Below are 24,361 nucleotides of genomic sequence, written 5' to 3' on the forward strand. Positions count from 1 at the left end.
TACTAGGTGGAGAATCTGAGGCTTCTGGGTGCCCTACAGTGGTGCCTCACAAGACGAAATTAATTCGTTCTGCGAATTTTTCGTCTTGCGAAGCACGAAATCCCATAGGCATGCATTGAAAATCAATTACTGCATTCCTATGGTCAAAAAAAGTCCAAACAAAGCCAAATTTGGTACAACAAGAGTTTATTAAGTGCTCTTTAAAGTCACACATGCTGTAAAGAGCATTTCAAAATTCAAACCCAGAATTTTTTTTTAAAAACAGCAGAGTGGCCCAATGGTCACAGAAAATCATAAAAATGCAGAAAAAAAACCCACAAGCTTCCAGATTCTTGAAACCCCCTCCCCAACTGTTCCCCCAGCCACCCAGCACACAGAAATTCAAATCCAGATTTTTTTAAAAAAAACAGCAGAGTGGCCCAATGGTCACAGAAAATCATAAAAATGCAGAAAAAAACTACAAGCTTCCAGATTCTTGCAAACTCCTCCCCAACTGTTCCCCCACCCACCCAGCACACAGAAATTCAAATCCAGAATTTTTAAAAAAAAACAGCAGAGTGCCCCAATGGTCACAGAAAATCATAAAAATGCAGGAAAAAAAACACAAGCTTCCAGATTCTTGCAAACCCCTCCCCAACATCAAGTCCTTGAATTCCAAACACCCCAACCCAAAATCCAACCCCCCCCAAAAAAAGTTTTAAAAGCTTAACTTACCAAATGGCTGCAAAAGAAGTTTTGGAAAAGCTTCAAAAATCACCAAAGTCTTTAAAAACCTCAAAAAAGGCTACTATGTACACTGCGTTCTATGAGTTGCTCCTCAAAGTCAAGTCGCAACTGTATTAACGGTGTTAAGGAAAAGGAAACAAACTTGCAAGATGTTTTCGTCTTGCGAAGCAAGCCCATAGGGAAATTCGTCTTGCGAAGCAGCTCATAAAACGGAAAACCCTTTCGTCTAGCGAGTTTTCTGTCTTGCGAGGCATTCGTCTTGCGGGGCACCACTGTATTCTGCCTTGGTCAGACCCCACCTGGGGTCGTCTGCCCAGTTCCAGGCACTGCAGTTTAAGAAGGATATTGACAAGTTGGAAGGTGTACAGAGGAGGCTGAGCAGGATGATGAAGGGCCTGGAAACCAAACCATATGAGGAATGGTTGAGGGAGTGGAAGATGTTTGGCTTGGAGAAGAGGAGACTGAGAAGTGATAGGATTGCCATCTTCACATATCTGATGGGCTGTCACGTGGAAGATGGAGCAAGGTTGTTTCCTACTGCTCCAGAGGGGAGGGCCTGAACCAATGATTTCAAATTATAAGAAAGGCGGTTCCGACTAAACATTAGGAAGAACTTTCTGACATTAATTGCTGTGTGACAGTAGAAGAGACTCCCTTGGAAGGTGGTAGACTCCTTCCTTGGAGGTTTTTAAGCAGAGGCTGGTTGGCCTATCTGTTACAGAATCTTCAGTGGTGATTTCTGCATTGCAGGGGGTTGAACTAGATAGAAACTGCAATTCTATGATTCTGATTCAGCCTGGAGCCTTCTGCATGCAAAGCAGGTGTTCTGCCGTGGAGCCTTGACCCGTCCTCGTTACCATTGATTTTTGAAGGCCAAGATTGCACTGTTATAATTTGAAATGATAAATAAATGAGACAAAAGCAGAGCTGCCAAACAAAGAAGCCAATTAGCATAAATATGCATTATGTAAGTAAAGGTCATTCCTAATGGAAGCAACTGTGCCAGAACCGTCGGAAACGGATGAGCTTTAAGCGTCCCTCAAGTTGACAGGTAACTCTATCAGAAATGCCGAGCTTTCGGCTGCTCTGGGTTCTCAATGAGCAGAAGAACAGGGTACAAATAAAAATATAGAAAGAGGAGCTCCAGAAATTTGAGTTCCCAAGAGGGATCCTAAGAAGGGAAGCCAAGGGAATCTATTTAGTGCAGAGAAGGAATCAAAGAGAAGAGTGTGAAAGAATGGGAAGTTAGGAAAAACAGGCAAGAGAAATTCAAGTCTGTTCACATCACACCAGAGAGTCACAGCTGAGTGCTGGCCTTGAATACTGAAGCTCCATAAGAACTTAATAAGAGCCTGCGGACCCGGCTGCTGGCCAGTCTCGTCCAGCATCCTTTTCTCGCAATGGCCAACCAGATGCCTGTGAGAAACCAGCAAGAAGGATCTGATCACAAGAGCCCTTTCCCCTCATTCAGCTTCTAGCACCTGGTGTTTCAGAAGCTGCTTCCAACTGGGTGGAGACTGAGCATAGCTAGCAGCCATTCATAGCCTTTTCCTCCATAAACTTGTCTAATCCTCTTTTAAAGCCATCTAGGATGATAGCTGGGATGCGGCTGGTACTGTGGTCTAAACCACAGAGCCTAGGGCTTGCCGATCAGAAGGTTGGAGGTTCGAATCCCCGCAACGGGGTGACCTCCCGTTGCTCGGTCCCTGCTCCTGCCAACCTAGCAGTTCGAAAGCACGTCAAAGTGCAAGTAGATAAATAGGTACCACTCCGGAGGGAAGGTAAACGGCGTTTCCGTGTGCTGCTCTGGTTCGCCAGAAGTGACTTAGTCATGCTGGCCACATGACCCAGAAGCTGTCTGCGGACAAACACTGGCTCCCTCGGCCTATAGAGCAAGATGAACACGCAACCCCAGAGTCATCCGCGACTGGACCTAATGGTCAGGGGTACCTTTACCTTATATGCTATATGGTAATTTATGGACCTAATAGGTCAAGCCATTTGCGCATAACAGAATGTAGGCACCCTATATACAGAAATGAGCAAAGCAGTGATATTTTAGGGAGCCAGTAAAGCGAGATGAGCGCCGCAACCCCAGAGTCGTCCGCGACTGGACCTAACGGTCAGGGGTACCTTTACCTTTACCTTTTAGGATAATAGCTATCATTGCCTCCTGCTGCAGCAATTTGCATAGTTTAACTGTGTGCTGCCATGAAGAAGGCACTTGTTGTTTGTTACATTGCTACTCGCTCTTCTGTCAAGGAACATAGGCTCTTCCACATCAACTCCCTGACAACCGTGTGAGGTAGGTTAAGAGGAGATCGCAACTAGCCCAAGTTTACTCACTAATTTTTGTGGCTCAGAGGAACTCTCATTTAAACTTGGATCTTCCCAAGCCAAAGGCCGCAGCCTTTAAACTACATACCACCACTGGCTGTCAAAAGCGGGTTAAAGTACAGCCTCTGGAACTTCTTTCAAATGAAGGCTACACTTGCGGCCAAGGTAGAACTTGCCATGTGCAGTCAAGAATGGGAGGAGGAAGAACGGGGTATTTATGGGAGACCAGAACATCGTAATTGTAGGTGACTGTGAATGATAACTGAACTCTGTTGCTTTAAACCAGGCAGAGGGCCTTCTCGGTAGTGGTGCCCGCGCTGTGGAACGCCCTCCCATCAGATGTCAAGGGAATAAGCAACTATGTGACTTTTCGAAAACATCTGAAGGCAGCCCTGCTTAGGGCAGTTTTTAATGTTTGATGTTTTATTGTGTTTTTAATATGTTATTGGAAGCCATCCAGAATGGCTGGGGAAACCCAGCCAGATGGGCGGGGTATAAATATATTATTATTATTATTATTAATAATAATAATAAAGCACCAGCAGAATTTCCTGTCCTGCTACAGGAGTGCATGATTTGGGTTCATGTGCAAAGCCTCGCACCCTTCATTAAGAGCAATAACCTTAGGAAAGGGGAAATATGATTGGCTCCCAAGTCCTAGAATGTTTGATTTGCTATGTTTACTACAAGATCAGCATGTTCTTCCTCTGTAAATCTAAAAGAAAATCACTACTGAGGGTTATTTGACACCTTTAGGATTGAGCATGGCTTATGCTGACCACAATGATACGTTTTGGAAATGTAAATATAGTGTCTGCTCCTGGTTTAATATAGGGGAAGAGGGAAGTTAAAAGAGGCTTTTGGATAGAGATCATGAGTTATCCACAAAGTGCCGACCATCCTGAATGCTTTGAGGTTGTATGGCATCTGTGGATGGCTGCATGGGATGGTACCCAACACAAGGCATCTGAGAAAGCTTTGGGTCTCAGATTTATCTGACATTGTCTTCTTGCGCTCTATATTGGGGTGGGGTGCCAGTGGCCCTCCAGATGCTGTTGAACAACCAACTCCTATCAGTCCCAGAAGTCAGCATGGCCAACGGTGAGGGTTGATGGGAGCTGGGACATGACCACGACATCTGGAGGACCACAGGTTCCCCACTTCTGCTGATCTGCTTGTTGTGTGTTGATGATGTGTCTTACCTTTGTTTTTTTGCTTTCTTTTTTTTAAAAAAGGGATGCGACTTAATACATAGACACCATTTGGAGAATGGTACTTGGTGAGACAGGGATGTGGGTTAAACCACAGAGCCTAGGACTTGCCGATCAGAAGGTCAGCGGTTCAAATCCCCGCAACGGAGTGAGCTCCTGTTGCTCGGTCCCTGCTCCTGCCAACCTAGCAGTTCGAAAGCACGTCAAAGTGCAAGTAGATAAATAGGTACCGCTCCGGCGGGAAGGTAAACAGTGTTTCTGTGTGCTGCTCTGGTTTGCCAGAAGCAGCTTAGTCATGCTGGCCACATGACCCGGAAGCTGTATGCCGGCTCCCTCAGCCAGTAGAGCGATATGAGCGTCGCAACCCCAGAGTTGGCCACGACTGGACCTAATGGTCAGGGGTCGCTTTACCTTTTACTTGCTGAGATACCAAGCCCAGGCATGAAGCAGATTGGTGGGACTGCACAGCTGCCAGTAATGACAGTGTGCAGGGCAGAGGGGCTGAGACACAAAGAACTAGGACAGTTCAACAAGGCCCTTCAGTATTCTCTGGAAAGGCTGGGGAAGGGAACGTGAAGGCGAAGCAAACAACAGAATGCAGGAGGACATAAAATAATAATTATCATTATTACCACTACTACTATTTTACTTATTTCCTGACTTTCCAGGTGGCTAGAAAAAACAAATGAAAAAAGGAGAAAAGAGAAAAAGTGTTGCTGAATCTGAGGAAGTGATTGCGCATCAGGGTGGCTTCTGGTTTTGCCCAATGCTGCTTTCCAAATCGTCTTGGCTGCTGAAAAGCAACCCTTTGTTTTTCTCTATATCTCTGCCATCTCAGCCCCCCCCTTTCCCACTCAACACTTGTGCCTTCATTTGCTCATCTCTGCCTCTTTGTTTTCCTTTATTTGTGGGCAGCATAGAGCTGTGAGGAAGGGTTCCCCGGGTGAGAGGCAAACTCCTTTCCCTGGCTGTTTCGTTTTCTGCCGCTGCCCCTTGCAGAATACGGTAAATTGGTTGCAGGCATTAGCAGGGACCTGTCAGCATCGCCCTTGAGCCAGTGCCACCAACTGGACTCACACACTTTAGCCCCGACTGGGCCAGGCGAGCTGGGTAGCACTTCCAGAGACCACCTTCTGGACAGGAACTGGTCAAAGTGCTGTGGACTCACAGCTTAGAGTTGTGAGCACCGGATTCACTTCCACAAGAAGACAGTCGTCACACAGCAGAGTATAGCAGAGCATATAAACGACTCGGAGAGCAGCTCTGTAGAATATCTTCTTTATTCTATCTACAACTATTATCCAACTATATACAGAGCTTAATGAGGTCTAAGCATAAATGAATGCTGCACTACACTGAGTGTCTGCAGCTGCTCTTAGCAGCAACCTTAACTCTACACGATCTGTAACACTCAGTCTCTCTCTCTCCAACACACTGACTGACTGACCCTTTGATGTGGTGCTGGAGTAGAATAAGTAGAGAGCCAACCAGATGTCCCAGTGGGAAGCCTGAAAGCAGAACATGAGTCCAAGAGCCCTCTCAGTGTGGAGCCAGTGTGGTGTAGTGGTTAAGAGCGGTAGTCTCGTAATCTGGTGAACCGGGTTCGCTTCCCCGCTCCTCCACATGCAGCTGCTGGGTGACTTTGGGCCAGTCACACTTTTCTGAAGTCTCTCAGCCCCACTCACTTCACAGAGTGTTTGTTGTGGGGGAGGAAGGGAAAGGAGAATGTTAGCCCTTTTGAGACTCCTTCGGGTAGTGATAAAGCTAATATCAAATCCAAACTCCTCCTCTTCTTCTTCTTCTTCTTCTTCTTCTTCTTCAACACCTGTGATTCTCAGCAATGCATTCAGAGCCATATTCCCTCCAATACACTGGTGGAGTATGTAGCCATCATGGCCTGGGACAGGGTTCTGTTATCATCCATCCATTCATTTCATAATATTTATACACAGTGGAACAGGCTCCCAGTGTGAGATGGTGGACTCTCCTTCCCTGCTGCCAAACATCTTGCTCTGGTTTCTTTTGGACCACATCGGCAAGGCCAAGAGGGGGGGCTTGTCGTCTCGGCACACTTCCCAGGCTTGGGGGTCTGGCGGTCACTAACAACGCAGCCTTTTGGCTTCACCCCCAGAGGCACACTCCATTGTCTCCTGAGATAGACAGATGCCAACAACAACTGGGTCTTAATCTTCCTTCCTCCCTATCGCCTGTTCCATCCTGTAGTAATGAAAGAGCAGCAAAGAGATTAAAACACCAAGCACCGGCTTCCAAGGTATTACGTACATTTCACCTGGAAAGGCTAAAACTCAGTCAGGATACGCCCTTGAGCAGTTCCCCAGAGCAAAGAGATATGGATACTGCCTTAATTACAAAGGTTGGAGATTATCTGATTGAAAAGGAGGCAGATGAAAGAACCTGAGGTTTGGTCCGTTTCCCTTCTTGACATCTTAATACTACAAGGGTATGCTTGGAAAGATTATTATTGCTTTAATTAACAACCCGCCCTTCACCCTAAGGTCCCAGGGCTGGTTGCAACAGTTTTGAATGCAATCGGATTGGTGAAGCCATCACTTTTATAGCTTTGGCGTTCAAACTTAAACCTGCGGTGCTGGCTGGCATTTCCATGGATGCAATTGAATAAGAGTTTGTGCTTGAGCTCTAGTTGACTCCCTTTTGTCAGCAGGTCATAGAATCATAGAATCATAGAGTTGGAAGAGACCACAAGGGCCATTGAGTCCAACCCCCTGCCAAGCAGGAAACACCATCAGAGCACTCCTGACATATGGTTGTCAAGCCTCTGCTTAAAGACCTCCAAAGAAGGAGACCCCACCACACTCCTTGGCAGCAAATTCCACTGTCGAACAGCTCTTACTGTCAGGAAGTTATTCCTAATGTTTAGGTGGAATCTTCTTTCTTGCAGGTCTCCCTCTCTTGCTTGTGAAGCCTTTTTGCCTGCATACCCCCTTCCTTTGAACCCTGCAAGGCCCACCAAAGTCCTTCCTAGAATGATCAAGGGGATGGAGTGGCTCCCCGTGAAGTTAGGCGACATGTGGGGCTTTTCAGTTTTGAGAAAAGGCGAGCAACAGGGGGCATGGTGCAAGTTTTCAAAATTATAAAATGGGGAAGATGGATAGAGAAAAGTTAGAGAAGCCTGCCGGGCCAGATGAGTCACTGGTCTGATCCATGTTCTTTTGCTTCTGGGAAACGTGGCTTGGTTGGGCTTCCTAGGCATGTACCGTATTTTTCACTCTATAAGACGCACCTAGTTTTTGGAGGAGGAAAACAAGGGGGAAAAAATATTCTGAATCTCAGAAGCCAGAACAGCAAGAGGGATCGCTGCGCAGTGAAAGCATCAATCCCTCTTGCTGTTCTGGCTTCTGGGATAGCTGCACAGCCTGCAGTCGCTCCATAAGACGCACACCCATTTCCCCTTACTTTTTAGGAGGGAAAAGGGAGTCTTACAGAGCAAAAAATACGGTATACCTTTTGAACGCTAGGCTGCTTTCTATAGACATGCACAGAAGCTCCCTCCTTCCTTCCGTCCAGGCAAGCAAAATGCATTATCAGAGTTCCAGGACACATTCCAGCCTGGTGCAAATACTCAAGGAGGATGTGAAACAAGCCTGGCAAAAGGGGGCGTGGCTAGGGAGGGGCGTGGCCTGGAGAGTCGCAAGGGCCACTCAGAGAGAACTTGGGGGCCACAGAAGCCCTGAGTTTACCCACCCTTGGTGTAAAGTGGGAAGCCCTGCATGGTCTTCAGGGTGTGTTTGTTTCATATATATGTATTATATTGTAAGCCACTCTGTAATTCGGATGAAAGGTGGAATATTAATATTATTAAAATTAATAAAACTTAGGGAACCTGAAGGAGCGTCTCCACCTCCATCGTTCTGCCTGGACACTGAGGTCCAGCGCCAAGGGCCTTCTGACAGTTCCCTCATTGCGAGAAGTGAGGTTTCAGGGAACCAGACAGAGGGCCTTCTCGGTAGTGGTGCCTGCCCTGTGGAACACCCTCCCTTCAGATGTCAAGGAAATAAGGAGCTATCTTATCTTTAAAAGACATCTGAAGGCAGCCCTGTTTTGGGAAGTTTTTAATATTTAATGTTGTATTGTTTTTAACACTCGATTGGGAGCCACCCAGAGTGGCTGGGGAAACTCAGCCAGATGGGCGGGGTATAAATATTATTATTATTATTATTATTTTATTTTATTTTATTTTATTTTATTTTATTTTATTTTATTTTATTTTATTTTATTTAGCTGTGCTATCATAATGATTAAGGCCTCAAATGATAATTTCAGTTATATGTTAGCGACTAAGTTTTAATTTATATATTTATTAACTGTTGCTATATCTGTATTGTCCCTGTTATACCTAATTTGCAAATTCAAATGTATCCCTATTGTGTTTTATGACTTCCTTGATATTGTATGTGGGGCTGGAACTGGTCTGTGACCGAAATAATCAATTCATCATCATCATCATCATATTATTATTATTATAAATTTACAGTGGAGCAAAGATTCATTTGCCAGTCTTACCGTGGTCTAATTTTGTATGTGTGCATGTGCTTTCATCTTCTAGCGATTTCTTCCAAAATGTTGCCTTGCAAGGAGGCATTGATGGACCCTTCTCCAAAGCGATGACGGGCCAGATGGCACTCACCCGGGTAAGACTGAAGGGCTGCGGGAGGGAGGGGTCTTGGCTTGGGGCAGAGCATGTCATGGGGAAGCACGGGCCCCAATGTTCCATCGCTGGGACCTCTAGACAGCAGGACAGTTCCGTCAGGCCCAGTTTGGTGGGATCCGAAAGACATTTCTCCCTTCTCCATCGTGCTTGCTGGAAAGACCTTGCCTTTTCTTGCACAACTGTTTCAAGATAAATAATGCAATTCTCCCTAAGGTTTGGTGGCAGGGGAGCACACAGGGAAGGTCGTAAATCTGTGGCAGATCATCCGCAGAAGGTCCCAGGTTCATTCCCTGGGTAGAGAACCTATACAGCCTGGAAACCCTGGAGAGCTGCTCTCCATCCATGCAGACAACACTGAGGTGTTGTTGTTGTTGTTTAGTCATTTAGTCGTGTCCGACTCTTTGTGACCCCATGGACCAGAGCATGCCAGGCACTCCTGTCTTCCACTGCCTCCCGCAGTTTGGTCAAACTCATGCTGGTAGCTTCGAGAACACTGTCCAACCATCTCGTCCTCTGTCGTCCCCTTCTCCTTGTGCCCTCCATCTTTCCCAACATCAGGGTCTTTTCCAGGGAGTCTTCTCTTCTCATGAGGTGGCCAAAGTCTTGGAGCCTCAGCTTCAGGATCTGTCCTTCCAGTGAGCACTCAGGGCTGATTTCCTTCCGAATGGAGAGGTTGGATCTTCTTGCAGTCCATGGGACTCTCAAGAGTCTCCTCCAGCACCAGAATTCAAAAGCGTCAATTCTTCGGCGATCAGCCTTCTTTATGGTCCAACTCTCACTTCCATACATCAACACTGAGGTAGTGGGACCCAATGGTCTGACTTGTCATAAAGCAGCCTCCTGTATTCCTGTGTTTCAGATGATGGCCGACTTTGAAGAAGACTGTAAGAAGAGTGCTGGTGCCTCTGGAGCCTCCCTCCCAAAAGAGTTCTCGGTGGCTCAGATCGTTGAGAAATTGATGGAGGAACATTCCTTCAATACCCCTTTCCTGCGGGCAGCTGTGAGGCTCAGGGAGAACGGTAATGGCTCCTTCGTGTGGCAAGGGGTGGCTGTTGCACAACCTGGGTGCCTCTGATGGTTCACGGCTATGTCGGTGTTGTATTTTTGTAGGGTGCTTTTTTATGAGCTCAGGACGCGGGTGGCGCTGTGGGTTAAACCACAGAGCCTAGGGCTTGCCGATCAGAAGGTCGGCGGTTCGAATCCCCATGACAGAGTGACCTCCCGTTGCTCTGTCCCTGCTCCTGCCAATCTAGCAGTTCGAAAGCACGACAAAGTGCAAGTAGATAAATAGCTGCCACTCCAGCGGGAAGGTAAACGGCCTTTTCTGTGCGCTGCTCTGGTTCGCCAGAAGCGGCTTAGTCATGCTGGCCACATGACCCGGAAGCTGTACTCCGGCTCCCTCGTCCAATAAAGCGAGATGAGCGCCGCAACCCAGGTCACGACTGGACCTAATGGTCAGGGGTCCCTTTACATTTACTTTTTATAAGCTTAGAATGAGCCCTATATTTATTCACCCTGTTGATATCCTTCATTTATCGCTTGTATGTTTAAAAGTGTTTCTAAAACATTTAACATTTTAAAAACTCTAAAAGTGGCATAGTCATACCTCGGGTTACAGATGCTTCAGGTTCCGTTTTTTCGGGTTACGGACCACCGAAACCCGGATGTACCGGAACGGGTACATCGCTACATCGCGCTTTGTGCATGCGCAAAAGCCCCATATCACAACCCGCACGTGCACTGACGTGCCACTGCGAGTTGCAAATGTGCATCCCGCACTGATCACGTTCGCAACCCGAGTGTCCACTGTACAGCGATCTAACAGAAAAGCAGTATGACACTATTCCGAAAACAGATGCAGCATGAAAGCTTTTCCCTCTGAATGGGTCATGTCAGGGAACTGCCATCGGAGCTAGAGGTGGAGGGAAGGCTCCGGAGGGATGCCGGAGAGGGTCCCAGTAGGGAGAGAGGCAGCCCATCTGCTGGGGAAGTAAATCAGCGTAGCACCAGTGGAGAAGGGGGGCAGAAGGGGGAATCGGTGAGGGGGCTCCACGACTCCTCGCCAGAGACCAGCGGGGAGAGCACGGGTCCTCCGCTGCCCACACCCTCCCTGCGCAGAAGACTTCCGCGCAGGGAGAGTAGGAGGAGACTAGGCGTCAAAGAACTTCTTTGCTGGAAGAAGTTCAAGAAACGCCCACTGACGGATTCTGCCAGCGATTGAGACAGCCACGGGTGAGAGGCTGTCCGGACAGAAAGGGTTCACCCAGGTAACCCAGCCAGGAGTGGCGACGACTTACGCACGAGCAACCCCTAGAACCATTACAGGTCATTTTTTTATTATTAATTTTCCATGCCACCCTTCACCCGAAGATCGCAGGGCGGTTTACAAAGCACCCAAGCCCTTCTCCCTGCACCCTAATTCTTTATGCTATCTGAATCCACATCTGGAATTAAGACGTATTTCCTAACTATGGTACGGAACGTGGCCTGGGCTTTGGTTCATCTTCTGACTCTCCTGCCTCTCCCCTTCCAGGCTTCAAGACAGCTGTCCTGACCAACAACTGGGTTGATGACAGCCACTTCAGGCACCGTACTGGGCTTGCCCTCTGTCTGCTGAACAGATATTTTGACCGGGTGATTGAGTCATGCCGTGTCGGTCTGCAAAAGCCGGATCCCAAGATCTATGAGTATGCGCTGGATGTGCTGAAGGTGAAACCTGAAGAGGTTGGTGGCACACATCTGTGAACCTGTCTTGTACTTCTGTTGTTCCCTTCAGGATCTCTCTCTCTCCAGATGTGTTTAACATCAGTCCTGAACTGCAGGGGGTTGGACTAGATGACTCTATAACTCTGCAATTCTATGATTCTATTCTCTGGGGCAGGGGTGGTGGTGAGGAACCTTTCACTGTCAGAAAGTTCTCCCTACTGTTTAGCCAGAATCTCCTTCCTTGTAGTTCGAATCCATTGGTTCAGCTCCTCCCCTCTGGAGCAGCAGAAACAAGCTTGTTCCATCTTCCACATGACAGCCCTTCAGATATTTGAAGGTGTCACCTCTCAGTCTCCTCTTCTCCAGGCTAAGATTTGGTTTCCAGACCCTTGATCATCTTGGTTGTTTTCCTCTGTACACTCAGTGCCAGTTGTGTGGCAGGTAAAGACATGGCGGGGCCAAAAAGGGGCTTGTATAAACCACTGATCAGCTGTTTGGCATCACCCACAACTCCCCCCCCCCTTTGCAATTGCCAACAATCAGCTGACTGCACGAGCAAAAAATGGTGCACCTGATGTCGTCGTGATGTCAAGCGAGTATCCTCACCTACCTGTCAAACATGGCCACAGGATGGTGGCGGGAATGGGTCTTGTGGTGAAAAACAAGTATTCAGAGAGCAAGTTGGATGAGGCCTTCGGAGAAAATCCATGATCTGTTCTCCTTTCTCTTTAAATTTAGTTTCAGAAGTAGGTCTGTGTGTATATACATGTAATCTGGACCCCAGTGGTGGTCGATGGGGAGATCAAACCCATACCATTTTCCTGATTTGATCCACACACTCAATGTACTCTTTGCCACATTAGAGGGGATAAGGCCTGTGGTCCCAGTCCAAACAGAGCAAATTGCAGTGTGTGTATGTTTGTTTGGCGCTCTCTCTTTCTCTCTCTCTCTCACACACACACGTGCACACACAGACACACACTCATACTTGGCGTGTTTGTATTCAACTCTTCAGTTAAAAAGGCTCCCTGAATAGCCTACATGCGATCAGTTGAAACAGTCCCTGCCCACAAGCTGCCAATCTAAAAAAAAAAGCACAACACATAAGTGAAAAGGGACAGGGATGGAAGTAGGGGACACGAATCAAACTCAGGCACCCGTTCTTAGGGAGCTGTTCTTACATGTCATCAGCCAGTCCTCCAAAGGAGAGAGAGAAAGAGACTGTGACCTGTCCGGGAAATTGTGGTGGAGAAAGGGTTAACGGCCCCCACTTGGCTGCTCTTTTGATTCAATCTTGCCAGACCACAGTGTTAAAAGTGTGAAGCCCAGGATTGCAGATAATGGATCTCTAGGCTCTTTCCTAGCTTGTCCACCAGCATTCTGCTGCAGATTGTGGGTCTTCCCCAGTAGCTATGGGGTTATGCTTGGGGTTGGCTAGAGGGTCAGAGGGGTGAATAGATCAGATCCCTTGAGGGTTTTGGGGGCAGGGGGTGGTGTCATGAATGCCTAGCCTCTTGAGATTATGCCACTTCCCTAGGCAAATCAGGACAGTCCTGTTTTCCTTGCTGCAGAATTAGGACTGGCTGGGTGCAGAATAAGTTTTTAAAAAAGAAAATTGTGGTGTACAGTGGTGCCCCGCAAGACGAATGCCTCGCAAGATGGAAAACCCGCTAGACGAAAGGGTTTTCCGTTTTGGAGGTGCTTCACAAAACGAATTTCCTATGGGCTTGCTTCGCAAGACGAAAATGTCTTGCGAGTTCCTGCGGGTTTTTCCCCTCCCCCCTTTTTCCCAAGCCGCTAAGCCGCTTAACAGCTGATCCGCTAAGCCGCTAAGCCGCTTAACAGCTAAGCCGCTAAGCCGCTTAACAGCTGATCCTCTAAGCCGCTTAACAGCTGATCCGCTAAGCCGCTTATCAGCTGATCCGCTAAGCCGCTTAACAGCTGATCCGCTAAGCCTGCTAAGCCACTAATAGCGCTAAGCCGCTAAGCCGCTAATGGGCTTGCTTCACAAGACGAAAAAACCGCAAGACGAAGAGACTCGCGGAATGGATTCTTTTCGTCTTGCGAGGCAGCACTGTATATCCACAAGGCATTCCATGCAGCCACGAGGTAGTCAGAGGCCCACTAGATCTAACAATGGCAGAACAGGATAGGTGCATTCGTTCTTTCCTTTCAGCTGACTCTGGCTTTTGCTTCTTCCTCCGCCAGGTTATTTTTCTGGATGACACCGGCGCAAACTTGAAGCCCGCTCGGGAGATGGGCATGACCACCATCCTTGTGAAAGATTTTGACTCTGCTCTGAAGGAGCTGCAGGACCTGACGGGAGTTCAGGTGAGGAGCTTTTTTGTATGCAGACATTGAGTGGAAATGACTTTCTGTCTGTAGGTTGGTTCCTGGGTTTTAGCAATTGCACCTGTGGATTGCATTGCAACCCTAATGAGTAATGGACATAAGAAGGAGGCTGCTGGATCAGGCCACCGTGCTGTCTAAATAATAAATTATTATTGGATCTTTAGAAGAAGGCAGCCCTGTGTGGGGAAGTTTTTAATGCTTGATGTTTTACTGCGTTTGCTGTTTTAATTCGTTGGAAGCTGCCCAGAGTGGCATATAAATTATTATTATTATTATTATTATTTTAATAAATTTTTATTGAGTTTTCGAATTTTTTATAAACAAACACACCCACGCAAACACCAAACACAAAAACAATACATATATAATTTTCATTACCCTCTTTCCTTGACTTCCCCACATCTCTCCTTCCCACATTCCAATTTTAATAGTTAATTCAGCAAGTTATTTCCTCCTCTCTCTATTATATTGTTATCCTCTATTCTTAATATTTAGCATCTCTTGTTAGACTCAAATTTACTTATAAGTTATTACACATTAACTCCTTTCTCTAAGGTCGGCCTATCTTCTCTCACACGAATCCTCCCATTTTAAACAAAACATTTCCAAATTAAAAAAATCATAACTCAAAAATTCTTACTATTCTACTCTCCCCCTCCCTCCCTGGCCCAGTTTCTGTCCCTTTCCACATTTCTATTCTGAAAATCAGTTTCAGCCCGGATTTCTCACATCCGAGGCCCTCAAGCCCCAGTTAGTCTCTCTCCATCTATTTTGTTGCTTGTTGGCCTTCAATTCTCGAAGGAGTTGTATCCCAAGCTCCCTTTTCTTTCCTTCCGCCAAAGTCGATAGCAGTTGCTGCCAAGGATCTGCCAATCTCCCATGCTCAAACTCAAAGAAAGGGTCCCAGTCATACTTGTTCTTTCCTTCCGAATCAGTCCATAGCAATTGCTGCCAAGGGTCTGCCAGTCTCCCATACTCAAACTTGAGGAAGAAGTCCCAATCATGCTTGTTTATTCTTTTATATTCCAGTATTTCAGATGTTCCAGGGGCTTCTTCCTTTGTCCTTCTCTCCTTTTGCAAATTTACGGTACACTGGTCCTGTTCTTCAAGTCCTTTATTTTCTGAAGCTGCAGGCTTTTGGTTGATACTTTCCATCTGAACATCCTCTCCTTCTTCTTCTTCCTTTCCCCCTATTTCCAAAACTATCTCTTCTGTTCCGGCTGCCGGGTTATTTTCCAGCTTTTTGTCATCAGCAGAGTTACACAATTTCAGATTCAAGGTCACAAGTTGTTTGCTCATATCTGCAGTCTGTTCTTGTAGAATTCCCACGAGAAAAAACATCCTTTCAATCTCTGCCAGTAATTTTCCTTCTGCAGCCATTGCAGTATCTTTTGTTCCCTCCAGGGGGATTGCCAGTCCAATCGTTCCTTTCCAACAGTTCGTTACTTTGTTATTCACAAATACTTTGTTTCCAATCAATTCAGATACAATATGTCCCCTTTAATCCAAAAGAAATTTTCTAAGTCTCTCAATTCCAGCCTTTAGTTGCCCGTCTGACAGCTCTTTTGACATCTGTCAAACTTTCTTTCTCCTTTTCCTCGGGCTCACACACAGGACCCTCCCGGGTCCAGAATGAGGGGGGGGGGGGAAATTACACAAAAACTTCTAAAGTTCCTCTCTCCTCTCCAGCACAATAGCTTTTTAATCCAATTCGTGCAAGTTGTTTTTCTAAGCACAAAAGTCTTTCCACCTCAGTGCTCTTCTCCTTGCTTAAGTCTTTTTGTGGGGGGGGGAGTGTGGACTTCCTTTTAGCACATCCCCCGGTCGTACTCCAATCCAAGGTAAAATTTTAATATCAAATTTCCATTCTACTCACGGGTTCTTTATTTCAGTCCGAATTTCAGGAAGGAAGACAGCGCTCTCCAGCCATGGCTCGCGGCTTCGCTCCGCCGAGGTAGCGATGGACTCTCAGCACCGCGCCGCACCCCAGTCCACTCCGCAGCCTTTAAAAAGGCTCTTCGCGGGTCGGGGAGGGCGTTTAAGGTGCCCACCGAGTCACCAAGTCCGCAGGCTTCAGCGCCTGCGGTTTTTAAGGGTCCCCGTGTCGCCGGCACAGCAAGACCCGTCCTCAGCGGAGCCGATTCCCTCCGGAGCTCGGAGGGAATCCGCCATTACCGGATCGCGCTATCCCGGAAGTCCTATTATTATTTTTTTAAAAGATTTTTATTAAAGTTTCAAACATTTTATAAAAACAAAACAAAACAATACAATACAATAATACAAACAAACAAAAATAAAAACAAGTATAATTTCAATCCCTTATTTTCTTATAACTTACTTCCCCGACTTCCTCATACCTCCCCTTTCTGTATTCCCATTTCTAATTTATTAATTCAGCAAATCCTTTCCCTTATTTTTCATTTAATTTTTAGTCTCTCTTTTCTTTTTTACTTATCCATTACAGCTGGAAACCACATAATTTCTAAACCAACGTCATTCTAACATTCATTAATTTTGCAGTATTTCTTAAGATAGTCCTTGAATTTCTTCCAATCTTCTTCCCCTGTCTCTCTCCCCCGATCTCGGATTCTGCCAGTCATCTCTGCCAGTCCCATATAAATTATTATTATTATTACTAATCCAGGATCCTGTTTGCACAGTGGCTAACCAGAGGCTGCAAATTGAAACCTACAAGTAGGATTTGAGCATGAGAGCACTATCCTCTCATCTCCTGTGGTTTCCAGCGACTTCTGTTCAGAAGTTGTTGCTGCCTCCAGTTCCTTAGTCTGGATGCTGTGCCTCTGTTGATGCAGCCTTGAATAGCATCAGCTTTTTTGCTGCTTCATCAAATTGTTGACTCGTGTTTATTTATTTTATTTTATTTATTTATTTAATTATATATATATACCCCGCCCTCCCTGGCCAAGACCGGGCTCAGGGCTGCTAACATCAGGTATAAAAACAATTGATTAAAATACAACTGAAAAACAAGATTATAATACTACTTAAAATGCAGCCTCGTTTGAGTGGGAGCCCAGATCAAAAACTGTTGCGGGGGGCAGGGGGAAACGTCAAATCTTCACCAAGGCCAACTATCCAGACTGGTCCTACGTGGGCCAGAAAAGCCAGGGAAGTCCCCAAATAGGAGTTCCATCGCAGAAGGAGAAAGGAAAGAGGGGAAGGGGATCAAGTTGATTCCAAGCCAAAGGCCAGGCAGAACAACTCTGTCTTACAGGCCCTGCAGAAAGAAATCAGATCCTTCAGGGCCCTGGTCTCATGAGACAGAGCATTCCACCAGGCTGGAGCCAGTGTTGAAAAGGCCCTGGCTCTGGTTGAGGCGAATCTGACTTCCTTAGGGCCTGGGACCTCTAGAGTGTTGCTATTTATGGACCTTAAGGTCCTCTGCGGGGCATACCAGGAGAGGCGGTCCTGTAGGTACGAGGGACCTAGGCCGCTTGTGGTTTCCTAAGAACCCTAGATCCTTTTCAAATTTACATGTTACATTCGTGCAGCTGGCCATTCCTGCCTATGTGCATTTATCCTTGCATTTATCCCCATTGAATTTCAGTTTGTTAGTTTGGTCCCAGTTGTTTGATCTGTTAAGGCCATGTTGTTGTTGTTGTTGTTGTTGTTTTTCATCATGATTTTTATTGTTTTTAAACCATAACAAACAAAAAATAAAACAGTTTACATCTTATTATCATGGATTCCTTTCTTTGAGACTTCCTTCAACTTCCCCTCAAATCATCCATGCCCTTATTTAACAAATTTACGCAAATCCTAGTTTGTACTGACATTATTTTCTCTTTTCATCTTTTTCTCTTTAGACAATATTCCTACTTTTTTCACAGAGCCTTTTTGGACCCAACTAGCGTTATCTGACCTTCACTTATATTTTCCAGATACTCCACAAATTTCCCCCAGTCATCAATGAACCTTTGGTCTTTTATATATCTAATTTTCCCCGTCAATCTGTCCATCTCCGCGTAATCTAACAATTTTGCTCTCCATTCCTCAACCGTCGGTATGTTCTGTTGTTTCCAATTTTGAGCTAGTAGGACTCTTGCGGCCGTTGTCGCATATTGAAAAAATTTGCCGTCATTGTTCTTAATATCCCTTCCTGCTAGTCCTAACAGAAAAGCCTCCGTTTTTTTTCCAAAGGTGTATTTTAGTATACTCTTCATTTCATTATAAACACTTTCCCCAAAACCTTTGACCTTTCTGCATTCCCACCACATATGGAAAAAGGATCCCTCTTTTTCCCTGCATTTCCAGCATTTGTTACAGGTTTTATATATTTTTGCTAACTTTGCAGGTGTTATATACCATCGGTAAATGTTAAGGCCATGTTGAACACCGATTCTGTCTTCTGCAGTTTGGTTCATCTGCAAATTTGACGAGCGTTCCTTCAATTCCTTCATCCAAGTTGTTTATAAATATGTTGAACAACAACGGGCCCAGGGTAGAACCCTGCATCTCCCAGGATGATGAGGAACCAGCAGTGAGCACTCCTTTGGGTTTGGTTGGCCAACCAGCTGCACATAACAGAATAGCCTGTTCGCATAATATAGCTTTCGCAAGAAGATGAAAGATGTGACAAGCCAGTTGGCTTCTGCCAGAAACTGGTTGGCAGCCCGTGAGCTGAAGGCTTAAGTGCTTGCAGAGTGAAGCAACTTCTAGTCACGTTAGAAAGGCGGAGTGGCTGCTTCACCAGGCTTGATGCTGGAAGGGAAGAACCTTTCAGTTGCAGCTCTGCAGGGAACATTTCTGACATTTTGTGGGTGTAGGAAGGCAGTGATAACAATAACAACCATTTATTTTTGATACCCCGCCCATCAGACTGGGATTCCCTGCCGCTCTGGGCGGCTCCCAACAAATTACTGTATTTTTCGCACCATTGGACGCACCGGACAATAGGACGCACCTTGTTTTAGAGGGGGGAGAACAAGGAAAAAAATTCTTCCGCTCTCTGCCCAGCACCCCTTCAGCGAAGCGGCAGGAAGCGCTGCGCAGAGAGTGGGAGAATTTCCCCCCTCTAAAACAAGGTGCCGTTTAAGGTGCGTTCAGGCGGCTACCTTGGAAGCCTGGAGAGCTAGAGGGGCAGTGCGCACCGACCCCTCTCGCTCTCCAGGCTTCAGGTTCCTTTCGACCTGCTCTTTGGGACTGGCGGGGGGAAGCCCACCACCAGCCCCAAAGAGCAGGTCAGGGAGCAGCGAAAGGCGCAGCGGAGAGGCTGCTGCCATAGTCACGCGTCACTTCTCCAGCCGGGAGAGGGTCGCGGGGGGCTGCTTTAGCTCCGTGCGCGCTCTCCCGGCTGGAGAGGTGACGCGCGGCTATGGAGGCTCCTGCCATAGCCACACGTTACCTCTCCAGCCGGGAGATGGCCGCGGGGCTATGGTGTCTTCGCTCCATAGGACGCACACACATTTCCCCTTCATTTTTGAAGGGGAAAAAGTGCGTCCTATCGAGCAAAAAATACGGTATACCACAACACAAATGTCAGGTCTATTGGGATAATGCCAGGGAGACGGGGGCATCAGGCAGGCCCCCAGCTGGCTCCAGCCACCGGCCGGCAGCCGGACAATCACCGGTCTCCCTTGGAACAGCATCAATCAGTGACACGAGCCTCAGATACGTTTAGAGACCCGTGCACGCTCTGTCAGCAGAGTGAATAAATCTTCTCATAGCAGAAGAGGCTGACAGAGCCATGTGTAAGCAGTATATTACAGCATTTTATTCAGCAGCAGGAACAAAGGGGGGGGGGATCTCTGCTTTCCTTAGTCTCCAGGCAAAACACCAGCAATGCAAAACGGAAGTTCCCAGCAGATCTGTGCTGAAAGTAAACAGGCATGTGACACACAACAGTCATGCCTGTACTCTTTTAAGGTGGAACGGAACTATATCCTAACAAGGTCTTCCTCAGCCTTCTGGAAATACCAACTGATGGCTCATGTCTTATTGCACTTCCATATTTAATAATCTAACGAAGATCATGGCCACTGGGCCCATCACCTCCTGGCAAATAGAAGGGGAAGAAATGGAGGCAGTGAGAGATTTTACTTTCTTGGGTTCCATGATCACTGCAGATGGTGACAGCAGTCACGAAATTAAAAGACGCCTGCTTCTTGGGAGTAAAGCAATGACAAACCTAGACAGCATCTTTAAAAGCAGAGACGTCACCTTGCCAACAAAGGTCCGTATAGTTAAAGCTATGGTTTTCCCAGTAGTGATGTATGGAAGTGAGAGCTGGACCATAAAGAAGGCTGATCGCTGAAGAATTGATGCTTTTGAATTCTGGTCTGGAGGAGACTCTTGAGAGTCCCATGGACTGCAAGAAGATCAAACCTATGCATTCTGAATGAAATCAGCCCTGAGTGCTCACTGGAAGGACAGATCCTGAAGCTGAGGCTCCAAGACTTTGGCCACCTCATGAGAAGAGAAGACTCCCTGGAAAAGACCTTGATGTTGGGAAAGATGGAGGGCACAAGGAGAAGGGGATGACAGAGGACAAGATGGTTGGATATTGTTCTCGAAGCTACCAGCATGAGTTTGATCAAACTGCGGGAGGCAGTGAAAGACAGGAGGGCCTGGCATGCTCTGGTCCAGGGGGGCACGAAGAGTCGGACACGACTAAAGGACTAAACAACAATTTAGTCATCTAGCTTAGTATCGTTTGCACTGACTGCCAACAACTCTCCAGGCTTCCAGGCAGGGACTGGAGATGCTGGGAGTGTCTTCATGCAGCGCAGATCCTCGCCCACTGAGCTATGGCCCTTCCCTAAATGACACCTCAGATTATCTCTGCCACTAACATCCCCTCCACCAACAAGGAATGAAATGAACCTGGGGAAAGAGGTTAACAGCAGAGCATCCTGAGGCTGCGAAGGAGGCAGCTGCGTCAAGGGTTATGCAGGACTGCTGATTTCAGCAGTGTTGGGCATATTAACCTTGTAAACCTTCCTCCGTGACTGGCCCAGCAGGATCTCGTTACTCGGTGCCGGAGCAGAGTGCCTCTCCGTAGTGCTTCCGTCGCTCCTAGTTCTAACAAGCTGCTGCATTTTCCCTCCCGTCTACAAAGGTAGCTCACGTACCAGCTGATTCTTTGAAAGTGGATCCCCTCCATCCTTTGGAAGGTTCCTTTCTTCTGCTCTCTAGAGAGGCCTCTGCTGAGTGAACTATTAACCGCAGAAGCGTAGAAACTTTCTCTTCTGCACTAACTGAGCCAGGCTTGTACTTTTGCACTCACTGAATTGCCAGGTTTTGTGGTAAAGAAAATACAAAGGGCGCTTTTAGATGGCAAGATTGTTTCAGAGCAGGAAAAATCTAAACCTTTGGATCATCTTAATTGCACTTCATTTACATCTCAATATGGGTATTTGTGTGTGTGTGTGTGTGTGTGTGTGTGGCATTGAGCAGAACTTTGCATTTTTGCTTGCTTTTTTAAACGCAGTATTTAATATTTAAAAAGCAAGTTTCCAGACCTCATGGTTGTAGATATTAGAAAGGTTGCTATTTATCTAGGCCTCCCGTGTGTATGGGAGCTAAGCATATTTGCTGTGCATGAAAAACACCTTTGCCTCTTTAATGCACAAGCATTTTGGGATATTTCCCAGGCTTCCTGACAATTCACTGAATCAGTTGTCATTTTCTTGGGTTGGCATTTGGGGACTGAGGTTTGCAGGACTTTGCTTTATATAATATATAACCATAATAATTTATTATTTATACCCCACCCATCTGGCTGAGTTTCCCCAGCCACTCTGGGTGGCTCCCAATCAAGTGTTAAAAACAGTACAGCGTTAAATATTAAAAACTTCCCTAAACAGGGCTGCCTTCAGAGGTCTTCTAAAAGTCTGGTAGGTGTTTTTCTCTTTGACATCTGGTGGGAGGCCTTTCCACAGGACGGGTGCCACTACCTGGTTCCCTGTAACCTCACTTCTCGCAATGAGGGAACCACCAGAAGGCCCTCGGCGCTGGACCTCAGTGTCTGGGCTGAACGATGGGGGTGGAGACGCTCCTTCAGGTATCCTGGACCGAGGCTGTTTAGGGCTTTAAAGGTCAGCACCAACACTTTGAATTGTGCTCGGAAATGTACTGGGAGCCAATGCAGATCTTTCAGAACCGGTGTTATGTGGTCCCGGTGGCCACTCCCAGTCACCAGTCTAGCTGCCGCATTCTGGATGAATTGCAGTTTCCAGGTCACCTTCAAAGGTAGCCCCATGTAGAGCATGTTGCAGTAGTCCAAGAGGGAGTACTCAGTGTCCGCTTGCTCCTCAGTCTGAAAAACAGCCCCCCAAAACCACCACCAAACGATTCCTTCACCACCACCACACATAAGCACCATGCATGGGACGCTACAGTGAACAAGAGGTTCTGAGTGCCAAACAAGTGACCAAAGAGGAAGCGAGAAAAACCAAAATAAAGAGAACCTTCCAGCCAGCTTGACGAGATGCCAGAATGTCATTGTGGGTGGAGTGCTAGACCCTGGCTTCATTCCCGTCTCTGATAAACCTTGAAGTTCCTCAAATGCTTTTAGGACAGTCTTTCTCTGCCTCTTTGCCTCGCCACAGGATCAGGATGGGGGTAGAAATTTGGTTCAGCTTGCAGCCTAGGACCCTCGTACCTACGGGACCACCTCTCCTGGTATGCCCCACGGAGGACCTTAAGGTCCACAAATGACAACACTTTGGAGGTCCCAAGCCGCAAGGTGGTTAGATTGGTCTCAAATAGGGCCAGGGCCTTTTTAGCACTGGCCCCGACTTGTTGAAACGCTCTGTCACAAGAGGCTAGGGCCCTGAGGGACTTGACATCTTTCTGCAGGGGCCTGCAAGACAAAGCTGTTCTGCCTGGCTTGTTCCAGTCTGACCCTTATGTCTCCCCCCCCCCTTATGGTTTTGATTTATGGGCTACTAATAAAATGAGGCTGCTTTTTAAATTGTATTTTAATCTGTATTTTAAATTGGGTTTTGGGGTTTTTTTGTTTTGTTTGGCCCCCTATTATGTTTCTATTGTAATTTTACTGGTGTTAGCTGCCCTGAACCCGGCTCTGGCTGGGGAGGGGAGGGTATAAATAAAAATTGTTGTTGTTATTTCAAAACAGACCTCCCTGCTTTGCGCTTTCCCAAACAATATGTGAACTGCAACGCATCAATTCTTTGAAATCCTCACTTTCCCGAATTTTTTGGTGCAGTTCTCCAGCTAAGTAACGTGCACATAAATGCATAAAAAACCCCACATGCGGTGAAAACTTGAATGTTCGCTTTAAAGCAGTGGTTCCCAAAGTGGGCAGTGGAATCACCTAGTGGGGCGCTAAGAGGCAAGGAGGAGGCAGGGAACCAAACTTGAGACTGGAAAAATTGAGAAACCCAAAGATGAACATATTGGTCCATTTCGATTTCTTTCGGGTTTCTCATTTGGCCACATTTCTGAATCGGTTTGCTGATTTCTTTGGGCAGCATCCAACTAACTTGCTCCCGTCAGTTCAAAGATTTCCACTTCTGCGGTAGCGCTTTTCCTGCCTCTTAAAGGGTAAAGGGACCCCTGACCATTAGGTCCAGTCGCGGACGACTCTGGGGTTGCGGCGCTCATCTCGCTTTATTGGCCGAAGGAGCCGGCGTACAGCTTCCAGGTCATGTGGCCAGCATGACTAAGCGAACCAGAGCAGTTCACGGAAATGCCGTTTACCTTCCCGTTAGAGCGGGACCTATTGATCTACTTGCACTTTGACGTGCTTTTGAACTGCTAGGTTAGCAGGAGCAGGGACCGAGCAACGGGAGCTCACCCCGTCACGGGGATCCGAATCGCCGACCTTCTGACCGGCAAGTCCTAGGCTCTGTGGTTTAACCCACAGCGCCACCCGTGTCCCTTCCTGCCTCTTATGCTCCCCTAAGTGTGGGTTCCCCTGACCCCTCAGTAAAAGGTTTGGGAAGGTTGGAGGGTGTGCACCAAAAAGAGTTTAGCTCCGCAAGTGGAAGTCCTTCCGCTAACAGAATGAGTTAGTTGGATGTCTCCCATTAAAAAGAAGTACTTGTCAAAATTCATCTGTGCTTTACTGCCCATGTCTCCTAATTACACACCTTGTGTATTAGGCAGCTTGCTGCTATTCCTGTATCTGCAAAAGGTGTTTGAAATCTCTCTCCTTCCTTAAATTATCTACTTCCCAGCTTCTTGAGCAGGAGGAATGCCTTCCGCCCACCTGCGAACCAGAGAGTGTGGTCCACGGCTATGTGACAATCAAGGTAAGAGCAGATGGGCTGCTTTGGGGGTTAGGGTCCTATAAGTGCTTTTTATGGGGAAAAGAATCCTGTGAGTTGTTCCTTGAAAACTGCCAGGAGAAGTT

At 46.9% G+C, this 24,361-nt stretch overlaps 1 protein-coding gene across 1 annotated transcript in view; it reads left to right on the forward strand.

The window, feature by feature from the left end:
* EPHX2 (epoxide hydrolase 2) overlaps nucleotides 1-24,361 on the forward strand; it is a 98,713-nt gene that overhangs the window by 17,052 nt on the left and 57,300 nt on the right. The window contains exons 2-6 of the mRNA XM_081904092.1: nucleotides 8,860-8,944; nucleotides 9,824-9,983; nucleotides 11,498-11,688; nucleotides 13,879-14,001; nucleotides 24,186-24,260. Of these exons, the coding sequence (XP_081760218.1) occupies nucleotides 8,860-8,944; nucleotides 9,824-9,983; nucleotides 11,498-11,688; nucleotides 13,879-14,001; nucleotides 24,186-24,260 (634 nt within the window). The remainder of the gene's footprint in view (nucleotides 1-8,859; nucleotides 8,945-9,823; nucleotides 9,984-11,497; nucleotides 11,689-13,878; nucleotides 14,002-24,185; nucleotides 24,261-24,361) is intronic.

This window comes from Podarcis melisellensis (genome assembly GCF_964234715.1).
Source record: "Podarcis melisellensis genome assembly, chromosome: 3".
Lineage (NCBI taxonomy): Eukaryota > Metazoa > Chordata > Lepidosauria > Squamata > Lacertidae > Podarcis > Podarcis melisellensis.